Source organism: Pseudorasbora parva, chromosome 8 (genome assembly GCF_024679245.1).
Source record: "Pseudorasbora parva isolate DD20220531a chromosome 8, ASM2467924v1, whole genome shotgun sequence".
NCBI classification, from domain to species: Eukaryota; Metazoa; Chordata; class Actinopteri; order Cypriniformes; family Gobionidae; genus Pseudorasbora; species Pseudorasbora parva.
The window spans coordinates 34,135,097-34,160,773 of record NC_090179.1 but is presented as its reverse complement, the minus strand read 5'-3'; the positions used below and the strand labels follow the sequence as shown (position 1 = coordinate 34,160,773).

At 34.8% G+C, this 25,677-nt stretch overlaps 1 protein-coding gene across 3 annotated transcripts; it reads right to left on the bottom strand.

Moving 5' to 3' along the window:
- Positions 1 to 448: 448 nt before the first annotated feature.
- tmprss4a (transmembrane serine protease 4a) lies at positions 449 to 24,704 on the bottom strand. Of its 3 annotated transcripts, none has more exons than XM_067451002.1 (13): positions 24,607 to 24,704; positions 10,389 to 10,443; positions 10,118 to 10,258; positions 9,065 to 9,217; positions 8,378 to 8,507; positions 7,374 to 7,487; positions 6,179 to 6,222; positions 5,130 to 5,292; positions 3,724 to 3,893; positions 2,603 to 2,698; positions 2,366 to 2,508; positions 2,127 to 2,276; positions 449 to 2,049 (listed from the first exon to the last, which is right to left on the bottom strand). In XM_067451002.1, exons 3-13 carry the CDS (start codon positions 10,227 to 10,229, stop codon positions 2,038 to 2,040), a joined length of 1,287 nt encoding a protein of 428 aa, XP_067307103.1. In that variant the 5' UTR covers positions 10,230 to 10,258; positions 10,389 to 10,443; positions 24,607 to 24,704; the 3' UTR covers positions 449 to 2,037. The 3 variants fall into 3 exon arrangements, with proteins under 3 accessions (XP_067307103.1, XP_067307102.1, XP_067307101.1); XM_067451001.1 differs by lacking the exon at positions 24,607 to 24,704 and adding an exon at positions 17,050 to 17,109; XM_067451000.1 differs by lacking the exon at positions 24,607 to 24,704 and adding an exon at positions 16,742 to 17,025.
- Between the last annotated feature and the right edge of the window lie 973 nt (positions 24,705 to 25,677).

The window sequence follows — 25,677 nt, the reverse complement described above, 5'->3', positions numbered from 1 at the left end:
TCTATTCTGTATGTTTAAATAGCAACTGGTTAAACAAAAGGTAAAAAGGTCAGAATGAATGGAATTTGACTAATTGTTTTGGGAATACTGGCTCTGACTGAGCACTTTAAACGCTTACAGACACACTTCATGCACTCAGAAAAAGAAAAAAAATGACCATTTTAAAGAAATATATGTATGTACAGCTTTTGTCTCTAAATGTCCCTTTGTACAAACATGTCATATTCCCTTATCATAACTATGCACCTCAGTAGATTTATCTGGATTGTAAAGAATAAACTAATAAATATATCACCATGCGAAATAAAGGTTTGCAAAAAATATTACTTGTGTTTGTTTGCTTGGATGATCACATTTGTTTAGTTAAGTCATTGACCAACGGCGGCCATCTTTGAAACACCGCTTATTGCAGTCTTTTTGAACAAGGAAACATCATATTCTTCAAAACTGTTGACCACACTTCACTTTATTAAACTAAATTTGACATTAAAAACACAAAACTGTACAATATTTACAAAGAAATATCCTTTACTTTTACAAGTAGGGTGAATCCAGGTAGAACAAGCTACATTTTTGACACGGAGATGACTCTCAACAAAGTCCTAACTACATGAATCCACCCTAAATAAAATAAAATAACCAACGTCCATAAGTTAACAACAAGAGAAATGAATGGCAATTTTAGCTTTGCAGCACTTTAAATGAACATGTCAAAAGTCAAACGAGTCTTTCAACTAAATAAGAATTGAATACTAAGCCACAAAGGGGAATGTAAAAGTTAAATATAGGTGCCTTTTTACTCTTCTTTGAGCGCTTAATCCTGGTCGGTACAAAGAGAGTTGGCCTCTATAATGCCAGATGCCGTAACTTGTCATTCCATTTCTAATATTATGTCTCCATTAAGATATGTTAAACATTTTAAAGGCACCCATAGTATTTTGGCGTAAATTAGCACTGGTTTCAATTCAAGATTATAACATGAAACCAGGTATAAAAGCCCTCCGACCTTACAACAGTAAAAATACAGACATCTTAAGAAGATATAAAATAGCACCCTCTTGTGGCTGCTGTCTCAAAGTGGACTTGATGTCACTTTGAATTAAAGGGACAGCTCGTCAAAAAAAAAAAACAAAAAAAAAAAGTTCTCACCCTCATGAGAGAGGGATGTTAACTACAGAGCCAATGAGATGGAGCATGATATATATAACTCCCCCTCTCTGGATGTAATCTGGGTGCAATGGTTGGAGCTAGAAGGTCCAACCACAGCCTAACCCTAACAATATTCCTCTCTGGTAGATCCACAGAGGTCAAGCTCCACTCATGACATCCAGATAGGTGGAGCTGGACCTCATTTGGTATTTGCTCATATTTATGATGTTCCTTCTTCAGCAGAACGCAGAGGGGAAAGATGTTGCAGAATGTCCATGCTGCTCATCTCCAAACAGTGAAAGTGAATGACAATGTAATTTGTCTATTTTGCTTCTTTTGCACCACACTCATAAAAATAAAGGTTCTTTATTAGCATTTAAATTTCTGTAAAGAACCTTTAACATCCACAAGAGCTTTCCATGTGCACAAGTTCTTTAGAGTGGAAAAACATTGCTGTGAAAACCCCCTTTTGTAACCTACATTTTTAAGTTTGTGTATTGTATGCAACAGAGAAGCGTGAACATTCTTCAGAAGGTATCCTTTTGCGCTCCACAGAAGACAGAACATACTAAAGGTTTGAAACAAAATTAGGGTGAGTACTTGATGACTGTTCCTTTAAGATTGCATTGCTGCGTCCCAAAACAATGCAATAAAATAAAAAAGGTAGTTCCACAAAAGATGACATTCACTTGTCTTCTCATTATATACATCGAATATACATTTCAAAGTGCAAAATCTTTCTTGTGGCACCTTTAAGACCCTGAGTATGTACACCAAAAACGCCCACAGCAGTTCCTCCACACATCAATACATCTTCAGTGCCAATTCTTCTTTTTGTGCATTGAGGACTGTGCTATGGGTTTTGCTGGTGTTTTCTTCATCTTAGACTCATGGAAACTCCTAAAAACGACAAGAAACTGTGAGTTGCAATCTTATATTGTTCAGGGAAAACTGTGTTTGTGTACACCCGTTCATACCTGCATAACTGAATGGACCCAGTCAAGCATCTGGTCCATATTGGTGTAGACACCAGGACGACCTTGTCTGGCACAACCCACACCCCAGCTCACCACACCAGCCAACATCCAGCGGTCGGATGAGTACACCAAAGGACCGCCGCTATCACCCTTAGAGAGAAAAGAAACACCAAAGGTTATTCTAATAACATCATCGCACATGTATGAACTAATGGTACACAGCAAACCAGAGAACGTACCTGGCAAGCATCTACTCTTCCCTCCAGAAAACCTGCACAGATCATCCTGGGAGTGATAGAAGAGCCGTACACTGCGGCACTTGAGCACTTGGCTCTGTCTACCAGAGGGATCTGTGCCTTTTGTAGCTTTGAAGACAAAGTCCCTGCAGGGAAAACAGCCAGATAATGTTAAATACTGAGAGAGGCTTTTGATGGTAATTAAGTGAATTTGAGTCTGTCAGGGAAAAGAGAAGGAACCTTTTTCAAGCGTATGGCCCCAGCCGGTCACAACAAAGGAGTCTCCTTCTTTAAGGCCAATATCTTGAGGTGGCAGACACACCGGCCTACGGGATTCTGAATGGGATAAAAAACAAATGATATTAGTACCATTTCACATGGCCGAAGGATAACACAAAACACTGACCTTGAAGGACTGACAGAACATGTTTTTTTTTATTGAATATTGTGTATTTTAGGGGATTTGTATGGTACTTAACGATATTGATGCATTAGTTATAATCCATGTATTTACCTTTTGAGCATAGACCAGTCATAAAACTGTCAAAAATATTGAATGCTCTGGAGCACAGACTTAAGTTTGGCCTCGCTTTAAAGACATGGCAGATTATTTGATTAACTTAAAAGTTAGAGAAGTAGAAGTTTATGAAAAATTAACAATTTAAACTGCTTATATGAAATGTATTTTCCAAAACATGCTTTACTACAAAGCTGGGGGAAAAAAAATCGAAGAAAATCATAAATCTACACAAGTTTCAAGTAAACTAAACAAGTAAATCCAAATTTGAGGTTAAAATAAAATAAAATAATAAAAAATGAGCTTTCAGTAAGATTTACTGATTTTGGTTGTAGTACCTAATATTTCCACTACATTAAATTAGTTTTCCATTAATTTTCAATGCGGTCATTTAAAAAAAAAAAAAAAAACTTTCTCTTTTTTAAATCATGGCCAGATTATTATTTTTCCTCACACGTGCAAAAACCTTTACCAAGTTTCGTACCATTCTGATGGAGTAAAACATTTTTTTTTTAAAAAATGTAAGAGAGCACCAAAGGTTTAATTGATCATAAATAAATCTTAAGAAACTAAATGCATTTTAACAGAAAATGTAGCAGCATACATGTATACTGTAAAGTCAAATTGCGGCACTTTAAAAATATTTTTAACAGTGATTAACTCTAAATAAATATCAATTTAAATATTAAATTAAATATTATATTATTACAGTAGAAATCCTACTGTGTCAAGTGCAAAAGAAAGTGTTTTAAAAGAGTTTCAACCAAATCTTTCCAGGATTTAACTCTCATATTTATGCATCCTGAATTCTTTTAGTGCATGTGTGTGTGTGTGTCCGATTTACCTCCCACAGTGATGGGAGACTGGAGTCTTATCATGGCAATGTCATAGTCGTTCCGTCCTGAGCTGTAATCTCGGTTGACGATGATCTTGTCCACAGAAGAAGCTCCAGAAGAGCTCATATATGTGTTTCCAGAGACTACATTCCATCTGCTCAGTGTCTTCTTACCTTCCCTGAAGAACAGAAGAGCAATGGGACCTTTTTAGCATACACCCTGCATTAGTTATATTGATAAAGCTTCAACTCATGCGTCAGGTAGGATGTGAATTAAGAATGATGTATGGCACAGTTTCTAAACCAGATGAACTTGTTAGGGCTGTGGATGATTTTCAAAATCTTTGAATTAAGTGATTAAAAACATTTTCACTTTCATGACTCATATTTTCCCCATGTAACAGACAGACGTAACTAGTGTGCAGCAAAAGAGCACATCAAATGTTTGTTTGGTACCACTTTATACTTTAAGTGCCTTTACTATGTACTAACATTTAAATGAATCAATTCATGTCATGCACGGTAACGCTTTATTTAAGGCTGACGCACGTTATAACGTACTTATTCAGAATTTACTGTTATTACTATAGTAAGTACAAGTAACTGACCCTAAACATACTGTAACTCTATATTAAGTACATGTAGTTAATATTACTTGTATTAGGAAGCACAACTACCGTCACCTTAAAATAAAATGTAACAGAATGGACTCATTTATTGTTTAATCAGCTCATAAGTGAAGAGTTTTTTATGCTTTGTATCTGTATTTTACAAACTTGATCTCATGAGTATTTGCATGTACTTTTTCTACCACACATGCATTTACATGATCTTTGCATAGACACAAAAACATGTCAGTACTGACATCGACAGCATTGTTATTTAATGTGGAGACTACAGGATATAAATATGATTTAATTATACTTCGCATATGATTTGTGCTTAAGAATGATATTTGTGAAGAAACAATGTGACCTTCTTAAAAGGATTATCCTTTTAGCATACACCCTGTATTAGTTATATTTACAAAGCTTAAATCTTTGCGTCAGGTAAGAAGTGAACAATTAACAGATGTGCGTTTCTTTTTTGCATGTTGAATGAAGAATGACGTACAGCACAGTTTGTCTGAATGTATACAACATATTCAAAGTTTTCACATTGCCTTCGCACGCTTATAGTCTCCACTGACTGCCAGTGATTTGTACTAAGTACTAAAGTAGTAAGACAGTGATATTAAAAGACCAAATTCAACATACACCTTATGGATGAATACTATGAACAGGTTAACAGATCAACCCAGAATATAATATTCTTCCAAAAACATTTTTTTAATTGTAATGTCTGTAATGTTATATATGAAATGTCTGTGAGGCTTGAACGTGCATTTTCTTTGTCTACGTGTTTTTTACACCCACCCGTTGAAGCAGTGGGCCGCAGTGACCACCCACTTTGGAGACACCAGTGACCCTCCACAGGTGTGCTGGCCGCTGTTCTGCAGGCTGACTTGCCAGGGCCAGTTCTCAATGATAGCGTCCTGTCCACCTACAATCCGGTCCTGGCTTCTGGACAAACCACAGTCTGGTACAAAACAAAACAGCCAATGAGAATTCAAAACATAAATCCAAATAAAAAGACACAAAATGGGTTTCTTGTCATAAAAATATGTATTGTGTAAGTATGTTTATGTTCTGTATTAATATAAAGGATTATTCAAGATTTATTAAGGTTTTCAGTTGACAGTATTTCAAACACTTAAGGGGTAGTTCAACCAAATTTGAAGCTGCATGTCTGCAATTCTCTTTCTTTTTTCTTTGTTTAAAACATGTTTTGGCATGTTGAATTGCCCAGTCCAGATGACTAACTCTGTCAGGGAACATGCCTCGGAGTTATTTGCTGTTCTAAAGGGATCACTGTGTAACAGTACAGTGGTTAAACAAAACGGCAAAACGTATGGAAGAACACTGTAGCCGGAGTTACTGCTCTCTGTTTATTTATGTGACGTCTCACACAAGTACTGGAACAGGTCTGTTTAGTTTCGCTGCATTTTAGTTCTTATCTCAGTTCCTGTTTTAACTGTTCCTGACCCTGTTCAGTTTTACCTTGTTTACTCCCCTGTGTTAAGCCCTTTGTTTCATTGTCTGGTATTGTTTTTGTTTTATGTGGTTGTGTGTTAGTTTGCTCCTGCTATCTTCCGTATGTTCTTTTGTGGATTAACACAAAGAAGTGTTCGTTTGGATTCTCCTGGGTTGTGTGATTACTACAGCCACTGCTTGTGAAAGGTACGGGGCTAGTCCATAGAGGTTGATGTCCCGCAAAAACACGGTTTGGAAGATGGATGTATGATGTATTCATATACATTTTGTAAATTTTTTATTAAAAATGACATGGTGTAGCTACCTATAAATGAACAGCCTGTTTGGTTATTGACTAATGCCCTAATCGGTTGTTGGTTGTTCATAGTTACCTGAGCATGTTAACGTGATGACTTGTCCTGAACTGCATACCTTACTGAGAAAGAGAGAGAAAACATGAGAGTGTGAGAATGTTACAACCAACAATAATAATTTTTACAGCAGCCTCAAAAACATAATTCATATTTAACATTTGACAACCAGAAATACCCCGAAGTCCAAATACTCAAATAAATCAGAGTACTCGATTTAAAAAGAAATCTTTGATCGCAATTTGCCCGTGACTGAAGTGCTGCATTTCACGGACAAGAAAACATGAACCGCATTATTAGACCATTTTCTTAGGCACCACGATATATTAAAACCATTTGAAAACCTTACTATAGCATACATGTTATTGTGAATTCACAAAAGGCTGCGATTGAATTAAATAAATATATGCCTTGAGGGTTTTATATATAATGCACTTTAATTATTTACATGCGTCTCAGAGCTGCCCCGTTCACAGTAAATGCTGCTGCACATGAACTGCTATCATTATGTGTGGAGAGTTTGGGTTGATTAACGTTCATCTGGGAATGCAATGTGCACCAATTCATCAGATTTGTAAGGTAAATGATTTATAAACCTACGTCAACATCTGTTCATTGCGATTTCAAAATAAAAATTTAAAGCATTGCTCTGAGTTTAGATGTTTTGATGTCCACATATTCCTGTTCAAGAAATTACAGTGACTGTAGCATTTCTCTCATAAAGAAGTTGCTAAATATTAAAGATTACATGAAGATTTAAATTAAATATGCCCATTGTTAAACAAGGACTTGATCTGTAAACCGTAACACCAGGCCATTGATGCCCTCTGCATGTTATAATACATAACATTTGTTTATTGTATCATAAATGCATTTCAAGAGTGTATTTTACTGTTACCATTTACAACAGATCTAATCCTTGTTTAATATTGGCCAAATTTAATTTAAATCTTCCTGTAATCTTTAATATTTGGCAACTTCTTTACAATATTATATACTATATTATACTACATCCTTATATACAATATTATAATTTACTAGTATTTTACTGTATTATTTTATTTTTTTAAACACTTTCCTTCTGTTGAAAGCTTCACTACAAATATTTCTTTCAAATAGGTGACACATGGTTTAATATTTCATTATCTAATGCAATGACACATTAAGAATTCCTTTTTAAGGGCACTGTATATACGAGTATACTGCATATACTAACCGATCTGTTATGGTGGACTGGAAAGTCAGGGGTTTAGATGAGCCCACCCCACAGAAAGACATCTTCAGATCAGAGGGCAAAATACCCACTTGAACTGTGCTGAAAGACGGATTCCTGAGAATACAAAAACAATTAAATTGAAACATGATGAGCTATATTCTATTTAGAACTGTTTACAGAAGTCATTAATCCAAGATTTGTTACAATAAAAATAATCTTAGTTTTGCAAATTGATGTAGGCCTATTTCCTGTTGAAACAGGGAGTTAGTTCACTCAAAGCTTTAAATAATTGCCGTTTATTACTCACCCACATGTAGTTCCTAACCTCTAAGACTTTAATTCATCTTTAAAGCACAAATTAAGTTTTAAATGAAATCTGAGATTTCAGTCACTCCATTGACAGCCCATGCAACAAAGGTCATAAAGAGATTATAAAACTAATCCATATAAATTGAGCAGTTAAGTCTAAATTTTTGGAATAGACTTGATTGTTTTATATAAAGAACAGATTGAATTTGAACTTTTATTCACATATAACTACTGATCAGTGAACAAAAACAGAAGCTCAACCATGTTGTGTGTTCTCACACCTGGGTGTGAGAATGGACCTCATAGGTTCTTGCAGAAGCTCAAACATGCGCTACACGACAATGACCGTTATTGGTTCTTGCACGCTAGTCGAACATGCTTGGGCTTACATTTACCAAATTTGATGCGTGCGTTGATTAATATTTATATGTGAATAAAAGCCAAAATGAATCCTTCTCATCATATAAAGTGTATAGGTTTACGATCTCTTTATGAAAGTCGAAGTGGTAGTTCCATAGGCTGTCAATGGAGGGACAGAGAAATCTCTCCTAGTTCATTTAAAATACCTTGATTTGTGAAGAGGAACAAAAGTCTTAGATTTGGAATAACATGAGGTGAGTAATTTATTTTTTTCATTTTTGGGTAAACTAACCCGTTATGTGTAATGTCACCATGATCTTTGGGCCAATACTCACACTGAGTATCCCAGCTGTTGGCACGCAGTTTCTGCATGTTGTTGGGTGAAACTTTCTGCACATACACTTTTCCATTTATTCTCACTTGAGCTGAATGCCTGAAGTACATTATTGGTTGAGATCAGCCGTACTGTGTAGAAAAAAGAAAAATCAAATTTTCAGTTCAGTTCATCAAAGTTCAGTCATGAAACTCTAGGTGTTGCAGACTGATAGGACCAAATGCCATCTGCAAGCAATCACACCATTACCACATGACACAAGCTGATTGGCCTCTGCTGAATCTGCAGCCAATGAGATTGCTTGCTTATCATTTAAATAGTCAGGTTCAGTCTTCACTGTAGACTAGACTACAGTGTAGGCTAGACCAGATTTGCACTGAAACCCTCCACCTCCCCCAACATCACCTGCTATGGGATTTATGCAGAATATCTTACAAGACCAAATGTATCCATCCTTTAAGACCAAATCTATGAACATTACCATATTCATTAACAAGACAAAACTATATCTGCAGTGCACGCATATTTAACAAACAATATTGACAATGGTGTCTAGCAAATATCAGACAGAAAAGAGGGTGAGGTTGGGGGATTTTCATTGTTTGTCCTGAAACAGGACACACAGGTTATATTTGTGCTGACTGCAGGCATGTGTGTGAACAGGTATGTGTGAAGACAGGTGACTTACATGGGAAGGTGGAGTTGGCTCCAAACTTCATTACACATGCTGACTCATCCTCGGCTCCACTGCAGTCCTCCTTCCCATCACAGGCCTTCTCCAGCGGAATGAACTTAACCGACTTTGAGCAAAAATAATACTTGCTGTCGATCAACTGCTTGACTGCGTCATGAGGAAGAGGAATAAACATGTCAATAAAGCAGTTAAATGAATCAGTGTGTTTGTTTCTTGAGTCACAAAAGTGACTAAATGTTGTTTGACTCATTTGTTTTTATTAAAAGTGAGTGTGTGAAAGGTTATGACTAAAAAAGATAGGTCAGTAGAGGAGACCAGAGCCAGCTGGCACAGCGATTTATTTCGGTTGATCTGTGTTCTTAGTATAAGGGTATTGTGGGCAAGTTGTCACTTTAAATGTTATAAACGTTATAGATATGATAAATGCTATTTTTTTAATGCATTTAATACATTTATGCAATATTTTTTTTCACATATTACATATTATAAATTTGTATATGATATATAATGTAATATAATGTATAAAAATGTTATGATGTATGTATTATAAATGTAATGTTTTGAATGTTATACATGTATGAATTACATTTTATAAATGTATGCAACGCATTCATTTGAGTTAAACATGTTTTATTTGTATAGATATAACTTGTATAGATTTATAACAATGTATTCACTGAAATATTCGCATTTTGAATGTTATAAATGCTGTGTATTATTGTTTTCAGACTTTAAATATTACACATTTATACAGCATATTAGCTGAAATGTTCACATTTGAAATGTGATTTTTTTTTAACAATTTATTTTAATTATACGGTTCATTATTTATGCATGCTAGCTTTTATACTTTTTTCTAATTGTTTACATTTTAATGAATTGTAATAGGTCATATAATAGCAGGTTCAAGTGTGTCCAACTTACCCCAATGGGTGTAACAACTCTACTACGCTTGTTCAATAACTTTCAGTAGAACTTTAAGGTAGCCAAGACTTTAGAGTATATCACATAAGTTTAGAGATGGGATTAAAATGACCGAGAACTTACTGAAGAAAGCAGCCACTGCCAGAATGGCCAGTATAACCACCACCATTAAGACTGAAATGATGATCTTTTTGGTGGCTGGCCTTTTCCCCTTCTGAGCTTTTGCAGTCTTCATGTGTTTTCTGTGTTTTCCGGGCTGAGCCACTAGAAGGGAATATGAAAGAGTTAAACCAATGCAAAGTGGTTTCTTTCTCGTAAGACACCCACTTGAATCACGAATATTACATTGGAGGTTATTGAAAGATCAAATGAATCAGGTATTCAATTACTGTACCTGGTTGAGGTGGGTTTAAGGGTCTAGTATTATCTTCAGAAACCTGAGCTTGAGTCTGAGAATGGAGGAAAAGAAGAGAGAAAGTTAGAGGTCATGTTGTTATTTCTTTAACACATATACCCCTGAAGTTTTATGACTCAGTTGTAGTTTTCGATATCGCTTTCAATGTGTCACAAGGGATTTTCTCAGGTTTCTTGAAATCTTGAACTCTTCCTTGTAAACCATCCTACTCAGCTTGAACACGTAGGCCGCAGTTTATCAGCAGCAAGTAACAAATACGCGTCAAGACCGCAAAAGAGAAAGTGAGGAAGATGAGGTAGATTGAACATTTTTCATTGAAAACTGAACTTAAGGTTATTGGTCATATGATAAAATCTTCACATCTCATCTTCGATTTTACACCTGTTGATCTTGGATGGTATTTGAATCACTGATGTGGAAAATGACATTGTTATGCTTACGTATATAAACCAATACTCTCATGGCAAAGCAGGAACATATTCCTTGTGTTCGTATGCAAATTTAATTTTAATTGTAGCTTCAACATTTTCTGTCTTCTTAAATAGCTTTTCCTCGTTTTATAAGTATTTGATCAAAGTAAAATGCACCAGATTTGTCAAATCTGAGAATGTGAAGTGAAACCTGCTAGTCAAAACACTGACACTTAGCATCAGTGTGACAAATGATTCCAGACAGCTCAGTTACTGAAAAAACAAGCCAGAAAACAACCAGAAGGGTGTCCAAAAACATCAGTCTCAAGAATAACAAGCGGTGATCTCTACAGATTTGTCACATCTCCTGTTTGATCCAAATTAAAGGGATAGTTCACTCAAAATATTTTATTTTGTCATGATTTACCCTCAAGTTTTTCTAAACCTGCATGAATACAAAAGAAGATATTTTGAACAATGTTGGTAGCCAAACAGTTGCTGGTTCCCATTGACTTCCATAGTATGCTATGGAACTATGACTTAACTATGGAAGTCAATGTTCAACTGTCACCTGTCTATACTGTAAAACAATATTTAAAAAATAAGTTACCTGGTTGCCTTAAAACTTTAAGTTCATTGAAATTAAAAATTTGAGTTAGTACAATTAATATTTTTGAGAATTGAAAATATTTATTCAAATATTATTAAGAATTTATAAGCATATTGGCTAATTGTTTGTGTTTTATTTGTGATGACGCAGTGAAACTAAATTTTAATGATTTATAAAAAAAAATGTATGTGGTTCAAACACAATAATATTTTGAGTTTCTATTTATTAAACCAATTACTTTCATTGCATCAACTCAATTTTAATTTCAATAAACTCAAAATTAAGGCAACCAGGTTACTTACTTTTTAAGTTAAATCAACAATATATTTTTACAGTGTACCAACATTCTTCAAAATATCTTTTTGTGTGTGTGTGTGTGTGTGTGTGTGTGTGTTCAGCAAAATATATTTGTGTGTGTGTTGGGTGGACTATCCTTTTAACACATTTTATTACTGTGGGAGAAGATCCATCCAGTCCTAATGGATAAATATGCATGTGCTGTTTTTTCCTCCGAAACTTTATTAGAAATTAATGGGAATTATATTTTAGAATTATTAATTAACATAAATAAATGTTTTAATGTATGAATTATTGCTGCTGTTTTTGAACAAAAAGATTTATCATAGATTACTGATTAGATTTCACTGTTTGCATCAAGACTAAAAGTTTACAAGGGATTTGAGGACATTTTAGAATATCAGAAACAATGTGTAATATTTAAGACACTTATTACAAATTAGGATAAGTGTGCACAAGTTTACTAGTTAAATATATAAATGTTTTCTAACAAAATAAAATAAAAATAAAAACAAAATTCAAGTTAACAAGCTATTTTACATGCATTGTTATAAAATAAAATTATTTTGCAAGTTGTACCCAGAATTTGTCAACAACACTACAGTAAAACAGCAAATGACTCGTACTTTCTTTTTCGTCATCATAAAATGTGCAAACTTCTTGAATTTCAACATATTTAGAAACCAAGAGTTGACAGGATAGATGTGTATAGACATGTCAAATCTTAAGTTGGAGCAACCAAAGCCATCTTACACATTTTTGGAAACAATATATTCCAAATAAAAAAATATATATATACTATTTGTAGAATTGTATGTAGTGAGAAAAATAATAGAACAATTTGACAGAAACTGAAAGAATCTAATAATCCAAATTCCAATTTATGTTTTATATATTTTTATGACACTCATGCCTCTCTAATTAGCCCCTAATCGAGACACAAACTGATTAGCACAGGTCAGTTTCACTAGTAATACATTTAACTACCACTATGAACTGAGGTCAAGAATCTGGTGTGGCAGGATCTTAAATCGTATTATCTTGTGGTCCTATCTATGCGTGTCTACATTCAGCTGTAGCTGTATGGTTGATGGAAGTTGTACTGACATGAAGTAGCATCCCAAGCATTTCAATTTGGACTTTTGTTTCCTAGTTTATGGGTGTGTGTGTTCTTATTTTATAAACCACAATGAGATGACACACCTTTATGAGACAAACATACATTTCTCTTTTTAAATCAAAAGAGATTAGATAATAGCTTTTTCCACAAAGCATTTTAAACAATATAAAGTTTGCCTTGATTTTCAAAGATATTTTTACATTAGAACTATGACTTTTTATGTCAAGTTTATACACATTTGATAATATGACCTGTGCTGCCAAAATGAATCACATAAGCACATTTTCAAAAATGTGTTTTTTCTGTAAAAAAAAAAAAAACGTTTATTTATATATACACATACATGATATTATTTCAATTTAGATTCTGTTAAACTGAAAAAAATAGTTGCATCTTGTTTAACTTATAAAAAAGTTTAACATTTCTTAACTTATTTTGATGAGTTAAAACAATGTAAAATTACATGTTGTCATAACTTATTGAACATATTGTTTACAAATATATTATACACATGATGTATGATTTGTTGAAAATCCACCTTTTTGAAGTCGATAACATCAATTTTGAGGTTTAGTTTTCTGACGGTTGCAAAATAAAATCACCTAGCAACCATACCATACAATCCCTGGCAATAACACCAAATTCGGCACACACCAAGTCAAAACCAAATGTCTTGAGGGGAAATATATATTTAACTTTTTTACCCATGATTTTCAATTACTCACCCTCATGTCATTTGAATGAAATATACTATATATTAAAACCGACTGCGCATACTGTATATGTAAATGGGTCAGTGACATAAGGATTTTCAACTGGACAATTTTAATACAAAAAATAACATATATTGCAACTGTTCAAACATTAAAAATGTTGTGTGCACATAAATTCATATAAAAAATGTTAAGTTTTTTCATCTAGATGAATTGGCTGTAATATTAAGCATTTTGTAATGCCTATTCCAATCACATAAATTATAATTAGTTTTAATGTAATGCAGTTATTGCTATTATTGGTCGGACCACATGATATTTTTGAAACAACAAATAATTAATGCTTGGTTTTTTTAAAAGATGAAAGTGAGTACATACATGGGAGAGGTACTACATATCTTTTTGTATACATTTTTAACTGAAACAAATGCAATCGGACAGAAAATGAAGGTGCTAATAGTTATTTATTAGTAATAGTAAAAATAGCCTGCATGTTTCACAGTAAAATTCATAAAGTAAACAATTAATGTTATATTAAGGAAAATACTGACGAAATGTTACCGTGCAAATAAAGGTCAAATTGAAAGGTTCATATTGGAGCTTGAATCCCCCTTTCAACAAATACTGAAACCACAGAAAGTACTTTCGGAGAAAGAGGCTGAAAGTGGAACTTAATCTAAATGGGTCGTTATCATATAAGAATCTGGACAGATAGAAACCAGAATGCATGAGAGGATCGTTTGAAGAGAGGTGTTCACTTGTGAGGTTAACTGTAAAATGTACTACTTTATAGTGTGTTGATGAGCATAACTAAATATCTAAAACTAAATATCTAAAAGCAAAGCTTGCATAACAGTAAGAATGGCAGTTGACTAGAAACTATGAAATTATAACAAACAAAGCACAATGTCAGGTAAGATTATGATGGATGGCATAAATGTTTGTAATTATGGCGTGCCATATCCAGTATTTCGAGAGAGAGAGAGAGAGAGAGGGGGGGGGGGGGGGGGTTGCTTTGTGAAAACGATCTAGTCAAATCCATGCGAGAGTTGTTGATGTATATTCAGGTAAAAATGATTAGCTTTCAGGCCCCTTAAGGACTAGAAGACTAAATCTGACAGGCCCAAATTTGTAGAGATTTCTTAGGTGAGAAGTATCAAAGTTCTCCTGCCAAAGTGTATTAGTTACTCATGCCAACCCAACAGCTCCTTTCAAACTGCACCCAATTATTTTGTATTAAAGTCTCAGTTGTAGCATTTAAAACCTTGAGGCATACTGATCTCACAATCACATACAACTTTTATCAGGAAGCTGAACTATTCAAATGACTAAAATGCAAAGCAGGATTTGAAGAACGCACACAAGAATCACATTTTTATATTAAAGCAATGGTCTATCACACTCACAAGACTTGGGTTATGGCTGTATGTGGCTATGACTATTGCTGTTTTCTGTACCACAGATTTCGAATCTATCATCGATAGCCTTCATTACCAATACATCCTTGTTAGAACTAGAACCAATGACGTGTCTAAGAAGTTATTGGGAGTAACATAGTACGCAGCATGATTGTGTGATATTGCGTTCATATATAACAGTTGAATAAACAAAGTTAATATTGAGGTAAGTTTACATTTTAGACACAACCAGTTACTTGGTCATTTTTTCCATCCCCCAGTAAAAATACTTCCAAACAAAGCCAAAGCAGAATGCCAACACACTGTGGTGGTGTTTCATTGCTGAATGACTCCTTTTTTGAATATAGTGAGTCAATTATTCAATAACAAACTTGTTTTTGTTCCAAATTAATTAATAATTATTTTTTATTAATTTTAATTAATTATTTAATTTATTAAAAAATAATGTTCTGTGGAAGTCTAAGGCCCAAAAAATGTTATCCAATCATTGCATTCGGCCCAAATACAATGATATGATGTCCTACTTGCCTGTCTGACTGTCAATATCTCTCACGCAGACAAACAGTGCGTAGTCCGTAAGACTATATTTTGGACAATCACAGAGCACAACGCTCTAAAAAATGCTGGGTTAAAAACAACCCACGTTTGGTTGAAAATGGACAAACCCAGAAATTGTTTTTTTTTTTTTTAAGGGACTTATTCAAACAACCCAATTTCTCGGTTTGTCCATTTTCAACCCAACTTGGGTTGTTTTTAACCCAGCATTTTTTTAGAGTAAACAAAGGAACAGCAGCTGCCTTTTACAGATCCTTCTGAACCAAAATAACGAGCTTATACCGCTTTTACGCCATGCCGTACACATAATTACGAGATGGCATCCCGTGGAGACGCTCTGAAGGGAGGGTGGGATCTAATGCTTTCAAAGCTATATTATTATTGCTAGCCTGCCCGAATTTAGCTACTCTATCTATGAATATTTTACCATGAGGCCGCAGGAGAGGATTTGGGAATGACAGTGAAATGACACAATTGGCACTGACAATGACGACACAATAAATGGAATGTAGTCTGGATTACATTGATACTATATATAGAACATACTTTTTAAAGAGCTGACTTTTCACAAACAGTAAGGGTCAGAAAACAAGTTTTCACAAACAGGGAAAAGTCCAGGCCTTTTATCGGCACTCAACGGAACACAACTAACTGTTGTATAGGCTATATTTTAATGAACCATTGATGTTTTGGTTTTCAAAATCCATTTGATTAGAAAATCTGAGTGCTTATGATTCCGACATCCAAAAGTTAGTTATCTTTTTAAAATCACAACACTTGACTGATAGCACCGGTAAGATCTGCTAAAGATAAGCATATGCTGTGTAAAAGCATCTGATCAATCTTATAAATAGCAGTTTACATACAAGCTAAACCTAAGTATTGCAGGTGAGCAAAGGCTCAAAAAATATATTGCATAATGTAAATGCAGATATCAAATAGACGTCTTGGAGATCTACTTGCTATCTGGATAGGCCTACCTGTATATTTCAAGCTTACGATCTACGGCACAGTAAATGCCCTGTTAATATCTGCACATATTAAAAATGTTTTGTAAAGTAAGCTTGATTTATTGATTTTTTTAACTTTTTTTTTAGTTTGCACATATACACGTAATTGTAGGCGTTAATTCAGGAAGTAACAAGCCCTTATACGCTATCAGCTGCACAGTGAAACTTCTTTGAGTAAAAAGAATCAGTTCACACTCACCCGCATGTTTCTTTCAATCGTGTAGACGCGTTGCTGCAATTTGCCGTCCGTACAGACTACAGCAGCGGTAGTCTATACCAACGAGAATACCCCTTTCCTCCTTTTTGTTAGCGACTATGCTTCTCTTTTTCTGTAAAATCGTCTTTCCCTCAACAATTGCTGCTACCTGCTCTGGCCAAATGCTGTTTCTAAATCGCTGTGCTGCAAATCTTCTGCCTCTGTCCTGTGCAGATTTGTTTGGAATTTGAGTTTCCCTGCACCTGACCAAAACCCTCACCTATGTAACATAACACCTCCGCCCATCTCACCTAGATATGTCGCTCCTCCTCGCAGCATTCACTTCCTCATTGGGACGAGGCCAAATCCTGTGAGTGGTAGAAGATTGTGTGATTTCATGGATATTGTCTGTACGGTTTAAAAACTTTTTTTGATCAGGAAGTGGCTCTCAGTTTCCTGGATATTTAACAGGTTTTGGGACTATGACTATTAGTTCATCACCATAATTACAATGTATTTTAAGTATTTTAATGATGAGAGCTCATAAAATCAGGTATTAATGTAGATCAGGAATCTACCGGTCACCGAAATAACTGACTGAATCCTTCCTGTGGCTGCTGTATCATTGCTCGTGTGAGAATACGTAATTCGACTGCTGTATATTCAATCGATTCTCTTCTTTTTTTATATTCAGAATTCATTTTAGTTCATGTCAATTATGAAAACACTGTCTGACAGAGTGGGGTTAAACTGTTGTCACATTTGGTTTAATTATATGATGGCTATAAATCACTTCACTCAGTCATTTCACTGTTGGCCTACTTGAATTCACTTCAAGTCACTCAACTTTCACATCTCTTTCACTTATAAAAATGCCACCTGTCACTTAAGTCTTTGACTTTGAAACCATTTTCACATTTGAATTCATTTAATTGTGGTTCAAGTCAGTTCTCTTCACTTCCTGAAGTGACTAAAAGTGTTTGCCTAGCAGATTAAAGTTTGTGAATGTGTAACAATATTCACATTCAATTTGATTTAGTTAGATTTGAATTTGTTTTGATTTTGTGTGAAAATGTGCAATTTAAATTTGATTAATTAAACTTCACTAAAATGATAAATGACAAAAGTGAAGTTTATGACCATGAGACACACGTTTATTTTGGTTTGATCCAAATTAATTTGGTTTAGTTTGATTTTATTCAGATTTGATTTACTTCACTTCCCTGTTGAAAAAAAAGCAGCATATATTAGGTAGGTTTTGAAACATGGCAGCTGGTTTGAGCTGGTTTATGCTGGTCCTTAGTTGGTCATGGGCTGGTTTAAGATGGTCTTGGTCTGGAGCAAGTTGCTTTGGACCAGTTTAGGACCAGCACTTGAACAGCTTAAACCAGCTCACGACCAACTAAGGACCAACATAAATCAGCTCAAACCAGAGCTTCCATGCTTCAACATATAGCCTACTTAACCAGCAAATACGTGTTATTGTTGCTGTTGTTTCAACAGGGTTGCAAGCATTTTATCATTGCTGAGAACAGATGCAGATAATGTAATCCTGTTAGGGCTGGTGGAACCTTGCCAAAACTAGTACCTTTGAGGCTTATTTCCATTACTTAAATAAGGCTAGCCAAAGAATTAGCGTTATATTCGTATTTTATCTATACACTCACATTATGTATTTAACTTGCTCTTTTAGAGTTTCTAAATAGAAAAGTCTCTCACCTCTGTTTCTAAGCTCAGTGGTCAAATCAGCAAACTTTGCTATAGTTCAAAGGTAAACAAACAAACCATTTATATAACCAAGTGAACTAGAACAATGTTTATTTGACCCTGGTGCTCAGTTATCACATGTATTTCTTTCATCAAAGAGAGAGAGAGGACTCTGAACATTGAGTGGCATGTAGAGAAAAGGTTCTCTGTGAAAGTTCTTAGTGAGAAAGTGGTCATGTTTCTATTAAGGGTCAGGTCAGTGACCTCTCCTATAATTAGCATGACCCCATGATACTAGTGCATCTCAGTATTGTATTAGGAAACAGTTTGTACAGAATTCCACTGACAAAGCCATTGTTCAACAAATACTGACTGTCCACAGAGCCGTGATCAGAGATGTTTACCTGTTGAACATGTTGAAACTGTCATCATTACAAAGCAAGCTGCTCTGCTACTTGTGATGTAGTGATACTAAAGTACCATGTGACTCAATGACTCAATCTGTTTTTGTATTTTAAATTATTCTTTGAAATTGAGCAAGAATGTGAAAAACAAACGTCAGTGAGAACATGAATAAGAATGTTGCTCGAATGCTTGAATTGTAACGCTGACACCAAAGAGTAGTGTTGGGTTAAGGTTAAAACAAAGACTTTTTTACTGCATATTGCATTGAAAATAAATCACTTGAGCAGATCAAGTTGGTTCAGTTCAGTTCATGTCCTGATATCCGATATAGGGAAATGTGCTCATATTTCTTAACATGACTGGAATATCGTACAATGTCAGCAATATTGTACAATAAGGAAGTGATTGTCTAATAGATATCTTGCATAATTAGTAAAAACCAAATTAAAATAGGTTATGAATCTCTACTTATTCTCACAAATAATATTAAAAAGGACACATCTGGGTGTTGGGTAACATCAGGCAATAAAGAAATGATAGATTGTCCCTGATAAGTATGCCACTAAAAAGATAAACAAATAATATATTATTTGTTTGTTTGCTTGTTTGTTTGTTTGTTTTTTGTTTGTTAGGGCTGTCAAGCATTAAATCATGATCGATCACGTCCAAAAAAATAATAAAAGTTTGTGTTTACATAATAAATGTGCACGTACATATATATATATATATTTGAGAAATATTTGTTGTATTCTGCCATTTGTACAATGATTTTTTAAATACTTCTAAGATATATATTTTGTCAGATATTTGGGTAAAATTCTCAGCCTAATATACTTGCGGCCAAAGTAAAAGACAAAAAAAAATATATATATATATTTATATTAAAAAAAATCTATTTATATCAGTTTTTTTCCCCATGGTATTAATGCCAAATTTGTGGCAAGTGAAAATGAGTGGCTAGTAACTGGAAAACCATAGTGGTTGTCAAGCCCTGCATACTATAGAACATACTTTTTAATGGTCACGCTTTAATGACTAATTCAAAAGAAGTATACCTACTCAAACAGAATGTGATTTAGGACAGAGATGACTTTTCACAATTTCACAAACAGTGAGGATCAGAAAAACAATGAGGTTTTGCTAAGATTTTTGTATTATTATTATTATTTTATATTTGTGTAAAATAATTGTGTACATTTAATTAAGAGGACCACATAAAAAATTCAGGACCAAATTCAAAATATCTGCTGAGAACAAAATGACCACATGATGCTGGTGTCACAGCTTGGTTGCTACAATAATCACTCGACGAAGGAATTTATTATAATAATCAAACTCAGACTAGCATTGGAGACAATAGAGAAAGAAAAAAAAAAACCTTCGTGGAATGGAGAACAGCATAAACCGAGGGCTTATATACACACTGTGACTGTTAACTTAATACAAGACACCTGCTTAATTTAATCAATGATTATAAAGAGACAAATTAACTAAAGAACTTAGGGTATGTTTAGACAACACAGTTTTTAAATATTCTTACAATATCCCAAATATTTCTATCTATTTGTAAATTGTGAGAAAATTGCTATTTTAACCAAGGAACCTGGACTTCTGAGGATGTCGCCTGTCAATTGCGTCATATCTGCATTACCCTCGGTTTCCGGTTTTATTTAGCAGAAACGCTTTACTCTTAGCAGTGTGAACAAGTGACACAGCACCCGCTGAGTGAACGCACAGAGTAACATCATAGCATCATTTTAAACACACTTAAATGTATCTAATATGATAAACAGAGCTGCGTTACCTCATACTCATGACAGTATGAGGTATGTCATGGGTCATGAGTGTCAAAGTGAAAATGGTGCCAGCGACCAGTGTCCCGTCATAATAAAAGTCCTCACAAGGCATGTGTTTGCGTAACAATCACTCCAGCGGCCTTGCTCATCTCCTCAACACTTGGTCCTGCTCTGCTTCATACTACAGTAACGTTAATAACCGCATCGATCAACATGATTTGTCCTATCCCGATTGTTTTCCACCGACTGTGAGGTGAAAATCACATGTCCCAAGATTCTGAGCTCAGACTTGGCTTCATCAAACTACGCCTTTGTTTTGAATAGACGCCCTCTAGCGGAGGGAAAAGTTACATAGCGTAGCTTTAACTAAAAACTAAAAAAGCTTTTTGCGTTTTAACACATCAACAGCATTGTGGGGGCCTGATAACCCAAGCTTAACACAAGTGCAGTTTTTGAAAAACTATACCATCTCCATCATGTGCATATTCCATGTTCATGCTTGCTTAGTTATTACGTGTTTTCCGGGATATTTCTTGACAAAGCGACATCTCCAACTACTGGCCTGGTATACAGACTTTTTCGAGATTTTCGCAGATTCATGTGAGCAGAGATCGTTTTGACAATGTTGTCATCTGTTTTATAGTACATTGTTGTCATGAAAACATACCCACCTAAGTCAGACAGAAACAAAAACTGAATAAAAACAGAACACACTTTAAATTACGCCCCCTCTCGGAAAGGCACATTCCCATGCTGTATAAATTCTAACTGAGGGAAGGCGGGGGCTCTGGGGGTGGTCGTGAAACAGGAGAGAGAGAAAAAAGTTTGGGGCAAACCTAACAGTCCGTGGGGGAGTGAAGGGAGGGAGGAGCCAGGATGAAGTGACGGGTGGAGTCAAGGGAGGAGCTATGGTGTTGACTTGGCTGACAACAACCTGCGGATGACTGATGAAGATGGAGCCGCCGGAGATGGAGACCCTAGAGCTGATGAGCCAAAGAACCCATTCCACATAAATGGCACTGGAGACTGAGGTGGAGCACAGCGTGAAGTGTCCGAGGAGGCCTAGCCGGTGGGACTGAGGACAAAGGTGGAGCCAGGGGAAAAGGCAGAGCAAGGTGGAGACAAAGGTGCAGACAGGCCGAGTAGGGAGTCCAGTTTAGACATCAGGACAATTGGGCTCTTTCAAATACACTGTGCAGCTTGCGAGGATGTACTGGCTAAACTTTGGGTCTGGAGTGGCTGGGTCTTCGCCAGACTGACGGTGAATGCTGAATATTTGTTCACCAGCACCAGCTCTATAAAAATGGTGAAATCCTCCTTTGGAGGATCGTGATAGTGGTCCATGTAGTGAGTTAAGCATGCTAGTTAAATGAAGATACGCTAGTTCACGGGTATGTTTTTTCATATATATATATATATATATATATATATACATATATATATATATATATATATATATATATATATATATATATATATATATATATATATATATATATATATAAGGGATACAACAATTAAATGAATACAAAAATTAAATGAATAAATGTAAGCTTAAATTAAAACTACATAGTCTTCAATATACAACGTTTGTTAAAAGCTACTGTATTAAAGGTGCACTATGTAGTATTTTTGCAGTAAAATATCCAAAAACCACTAGGCCAGTGCTATATATGTTGTTCAGTTGAGTACTTACAATCTCCCAAATGTTTCCAACTATTTGTAAATTGTAAGAAAATTGCTATTTTAACTAAGGACCGGGACGTTTTAGCATAGCGTTTGAACGAGTCGCCTTTCAATCGCGTCATATCTGCGTTACCCTCGGTTTTATTCTGCAGAAGCGCTTCTCTTAGCAGTGTGAACATGTCACAGCAGCACCGAGCGAACGCACAGAGTAACATCATAACATCATTTTAAACACACTTAAATGTATCTAATATGATAAACAGAGCTGCTTTACCTTATAATCATGACCGGAAAAAGCGGAAGTGCGCAGGCCCGGCGACTGTGTCCCGTCCCGTCAGTAACATTAATAACCGCATCCATGAACATGATTTCTGCCCGAGTCCTATTTTTCACCAGCTGTAAGTTGAAGACCAAATGTCCCAAGATGCTGCGCTCACACTTGGCGTAATCAAACTACGCCTTTGTTTAGAATATGCACCCTCCAGTGGATGGAAATTTGCATAGTGCACCTTTAAAGATCTTTTTTTTAATGAACATAATTTTAGAGGTGAACTGTCCCTTTAAGGACAAGCGGTTCACTAGGCTGCTGCTGTCAATTGAAGACCTGCTCACATCGCATGCACGCAAATTAAATGTTTAACCGGCAAGGCTTTAAAATGCGGCTAAACACCCCTTAATTTTAGTGAATATGATTGGATACTTGCTCAAATCAGCGCGTAGACTCACAGGTACACTCAAAAAAGAGACGAAATAAACTGAGAGGAATATTTCAAACGGAGGAAAATGGAAATAATTAATTAAATGCAAAACATAAAAAAACGCAATTCACCAGCGCGTATTGAACAGTGAATGCCATACCGAACGGTTCAATATTATATTGAGTATTGTGACATCCCTAATATTATATATATATATATATATATATATATATATATATATATATATATATATATATATATATACACACACACACACACACACACACACACACACACACATACACAATTAAAACAATTCAAACTTAAAATTTTGCTTTAAAAAAAAAAACCTTGTACACATTGTATTGTATAATATAAAATAAATATATATAAAGATTTACAGTGGCAGCTCAGAGATGTACAGCAGCATTTAAGTGTGAAATTGAATGAATACGTAAATGTAAAAATAAAACACTACAAAGACTTCATTATAAAATATACACTGATTATTAGCTACTGTATTAGTTTTTCCGTAAGGTACAGTAAGTGATTTTCTTTTCGTCTTTTGTTGTTGTATTAACATTAAAGTGATAGTCCACTCAAAAATTAAAACTCTGTCATCTAGAAATGACTACAGGTTTGGAACAATAATAGAGTGAGTAAATAATGACATCATTTTAGAGGTGAACTGTTCCTTTAAGGTCAAGTGTTCACTAGGCTGCACTGCTGTCAATTTATGAACTGCAGGCATCTAATATACAGACACATGCCCATTTTACTTTCACTTTAGACATAACCAACCATTTTTATGTAAACCTTGTGTGTATTTGACAGTATTAATGCAGTAAGACTACTTAGTCCAGTAATCACGTGCTTGACAGAAAAGCGCATGTTAAAGCCCTATGCATAAGCATGCGAATTAAATGTTTAACCCATGCAAATAATGACATTTTGTGATTGTGAATACCTGTGTTCGGTGAGTATAACTCTACCACTAACATGTGATGTGAATGTATGTCATGTTGTTCAGTATATTGGGATGGAGGCAAATGATAGAATTTGTAGGAAAATAATTAATGAAATGCAAAACCGAGCAAACTGCAATTCACAAGTACGTATTGAACCGTGAATGCCGTAGCGAAAAGTTCAATATTAAATTGAGAATTGTGGCATCCCTAATATGTATATATAACTCTAAAACTATTTACACAAATAATAATAGATGCAAATAGGGCCCTGTGATAGAGGATGCCCCCCCCCCCCCCCCCCCACCCCCCACCCCGGCAGTCTGGGTAATATATTTTTTAATACTTGCTGTACTAAATTCATTTTTGCACTAGCAAAGCTGAACATTCTACACACATCCTGCCTAAAGCACATACACACTTTAATTATACCTTAATTAAATTGAATTATTCTGGTACTATTAATCACAACCCATAAAGCAGGTTCAATTCCCTTAAAGATCTCACAATTTTAGAGATATCAGATGTTGTAAATATCAAGTGCTCTTATATAAAAAAATAAAAAATACATTTAATATAAATGAACAAAGAACAACAGAACAAATGCAGACCTTACTGTTTCTGTATTCCAAAAGGATCTGATACTGATGAAGACAGGCAAGTTGTGTTAGATCCCACTTTCTGCTCTTTCACTTGCGTCCTCTGTGTTCAAGGAAATGTGAACAAACCAATATTATTTAATCAAGCCTCTTTATAACCCGCCTCACTTTCCCTTTTCCCCCCGACTCTTTTGTCTATATATTCTTGTAATCTGTTTATGTGGAATGAGATACAAGGAAGTGCTGATGGTCATTTTCGCTTTTGTGATGTTATCTCATCTCATCCTGAAATATGATATACAGGAACATTTACTCATATTACTTTCTTACTAGAATAATATACATTGTCAGTGTGGAAGGGAAAATTATCTAGTAAATTCAAAGTAAAATAGCTTGTAAATCTCTACTTATTTCAATATTAATTAGGATCTAAGTGCTGGAATAAATGTTTCAATCAAATAAGGCATAAAATATCACTGTCATCTACTATATTATATTACATAATATGAATTACATTTATTATATTATTCAAAAAATATAATGCAAAGGTACAATAAATGAACAAAAAAAATCCTATAGTGAATCAAATCATATCTTCATATTACATTTGTTGTATATCTTTCAAATAGAAATGTATTATAATATTTAGCTTGCACTCTTTGTACAATTATGTTTAAAGATACCTCCTACCAATTTTGAAAGCCCTCATTTTAAGATGGAACCACTGATGTAACTTTGTGTTATTATTGTAATATCGCAGACCAGCGAGCTGCACGTGACAGGTTGTGGTATTTGACTTGATCTCAGTGTTCAAAACATTCTGAGAACTCTGCAATGCTGCCTGCCTTTTTGCTTTTCTTCTGAGCTCTGCACCTGTTTCGAATTAAAGATATAGAGGCACAAAAAAGGGAAATTCCCTCAATGTAACATACTTTTCCTCTTAAATGGAAAACTGGTACTTGATCCTATTACATTTGACCTACTAATCTATGTTACAGACATACAATCAAAACATATCTGGATTAAAAAAAAAATTCCACAGGTCCCTCACTCATACTGTTTATGTGGTTAAGATATTCTCAC

Coding starts and splice junctions, on each gene's coding strand:
- tmprss4a (XM_067451000.1), bottom strand. Junction 8,508..9,064: donor AGCCAACTCCACCTTCCCAT/GTAAGTCACCTG, acceptor TTTTCTACACAG/TACGGCTGATCTCAACCAAT. Junction 2,699..3,723: donor GTCTCCCATCACTGTGGGAG/GTAAATCGGACA, acceptor TATCCCATTCAG/AATCCCGTAGGCCGGTGTGT.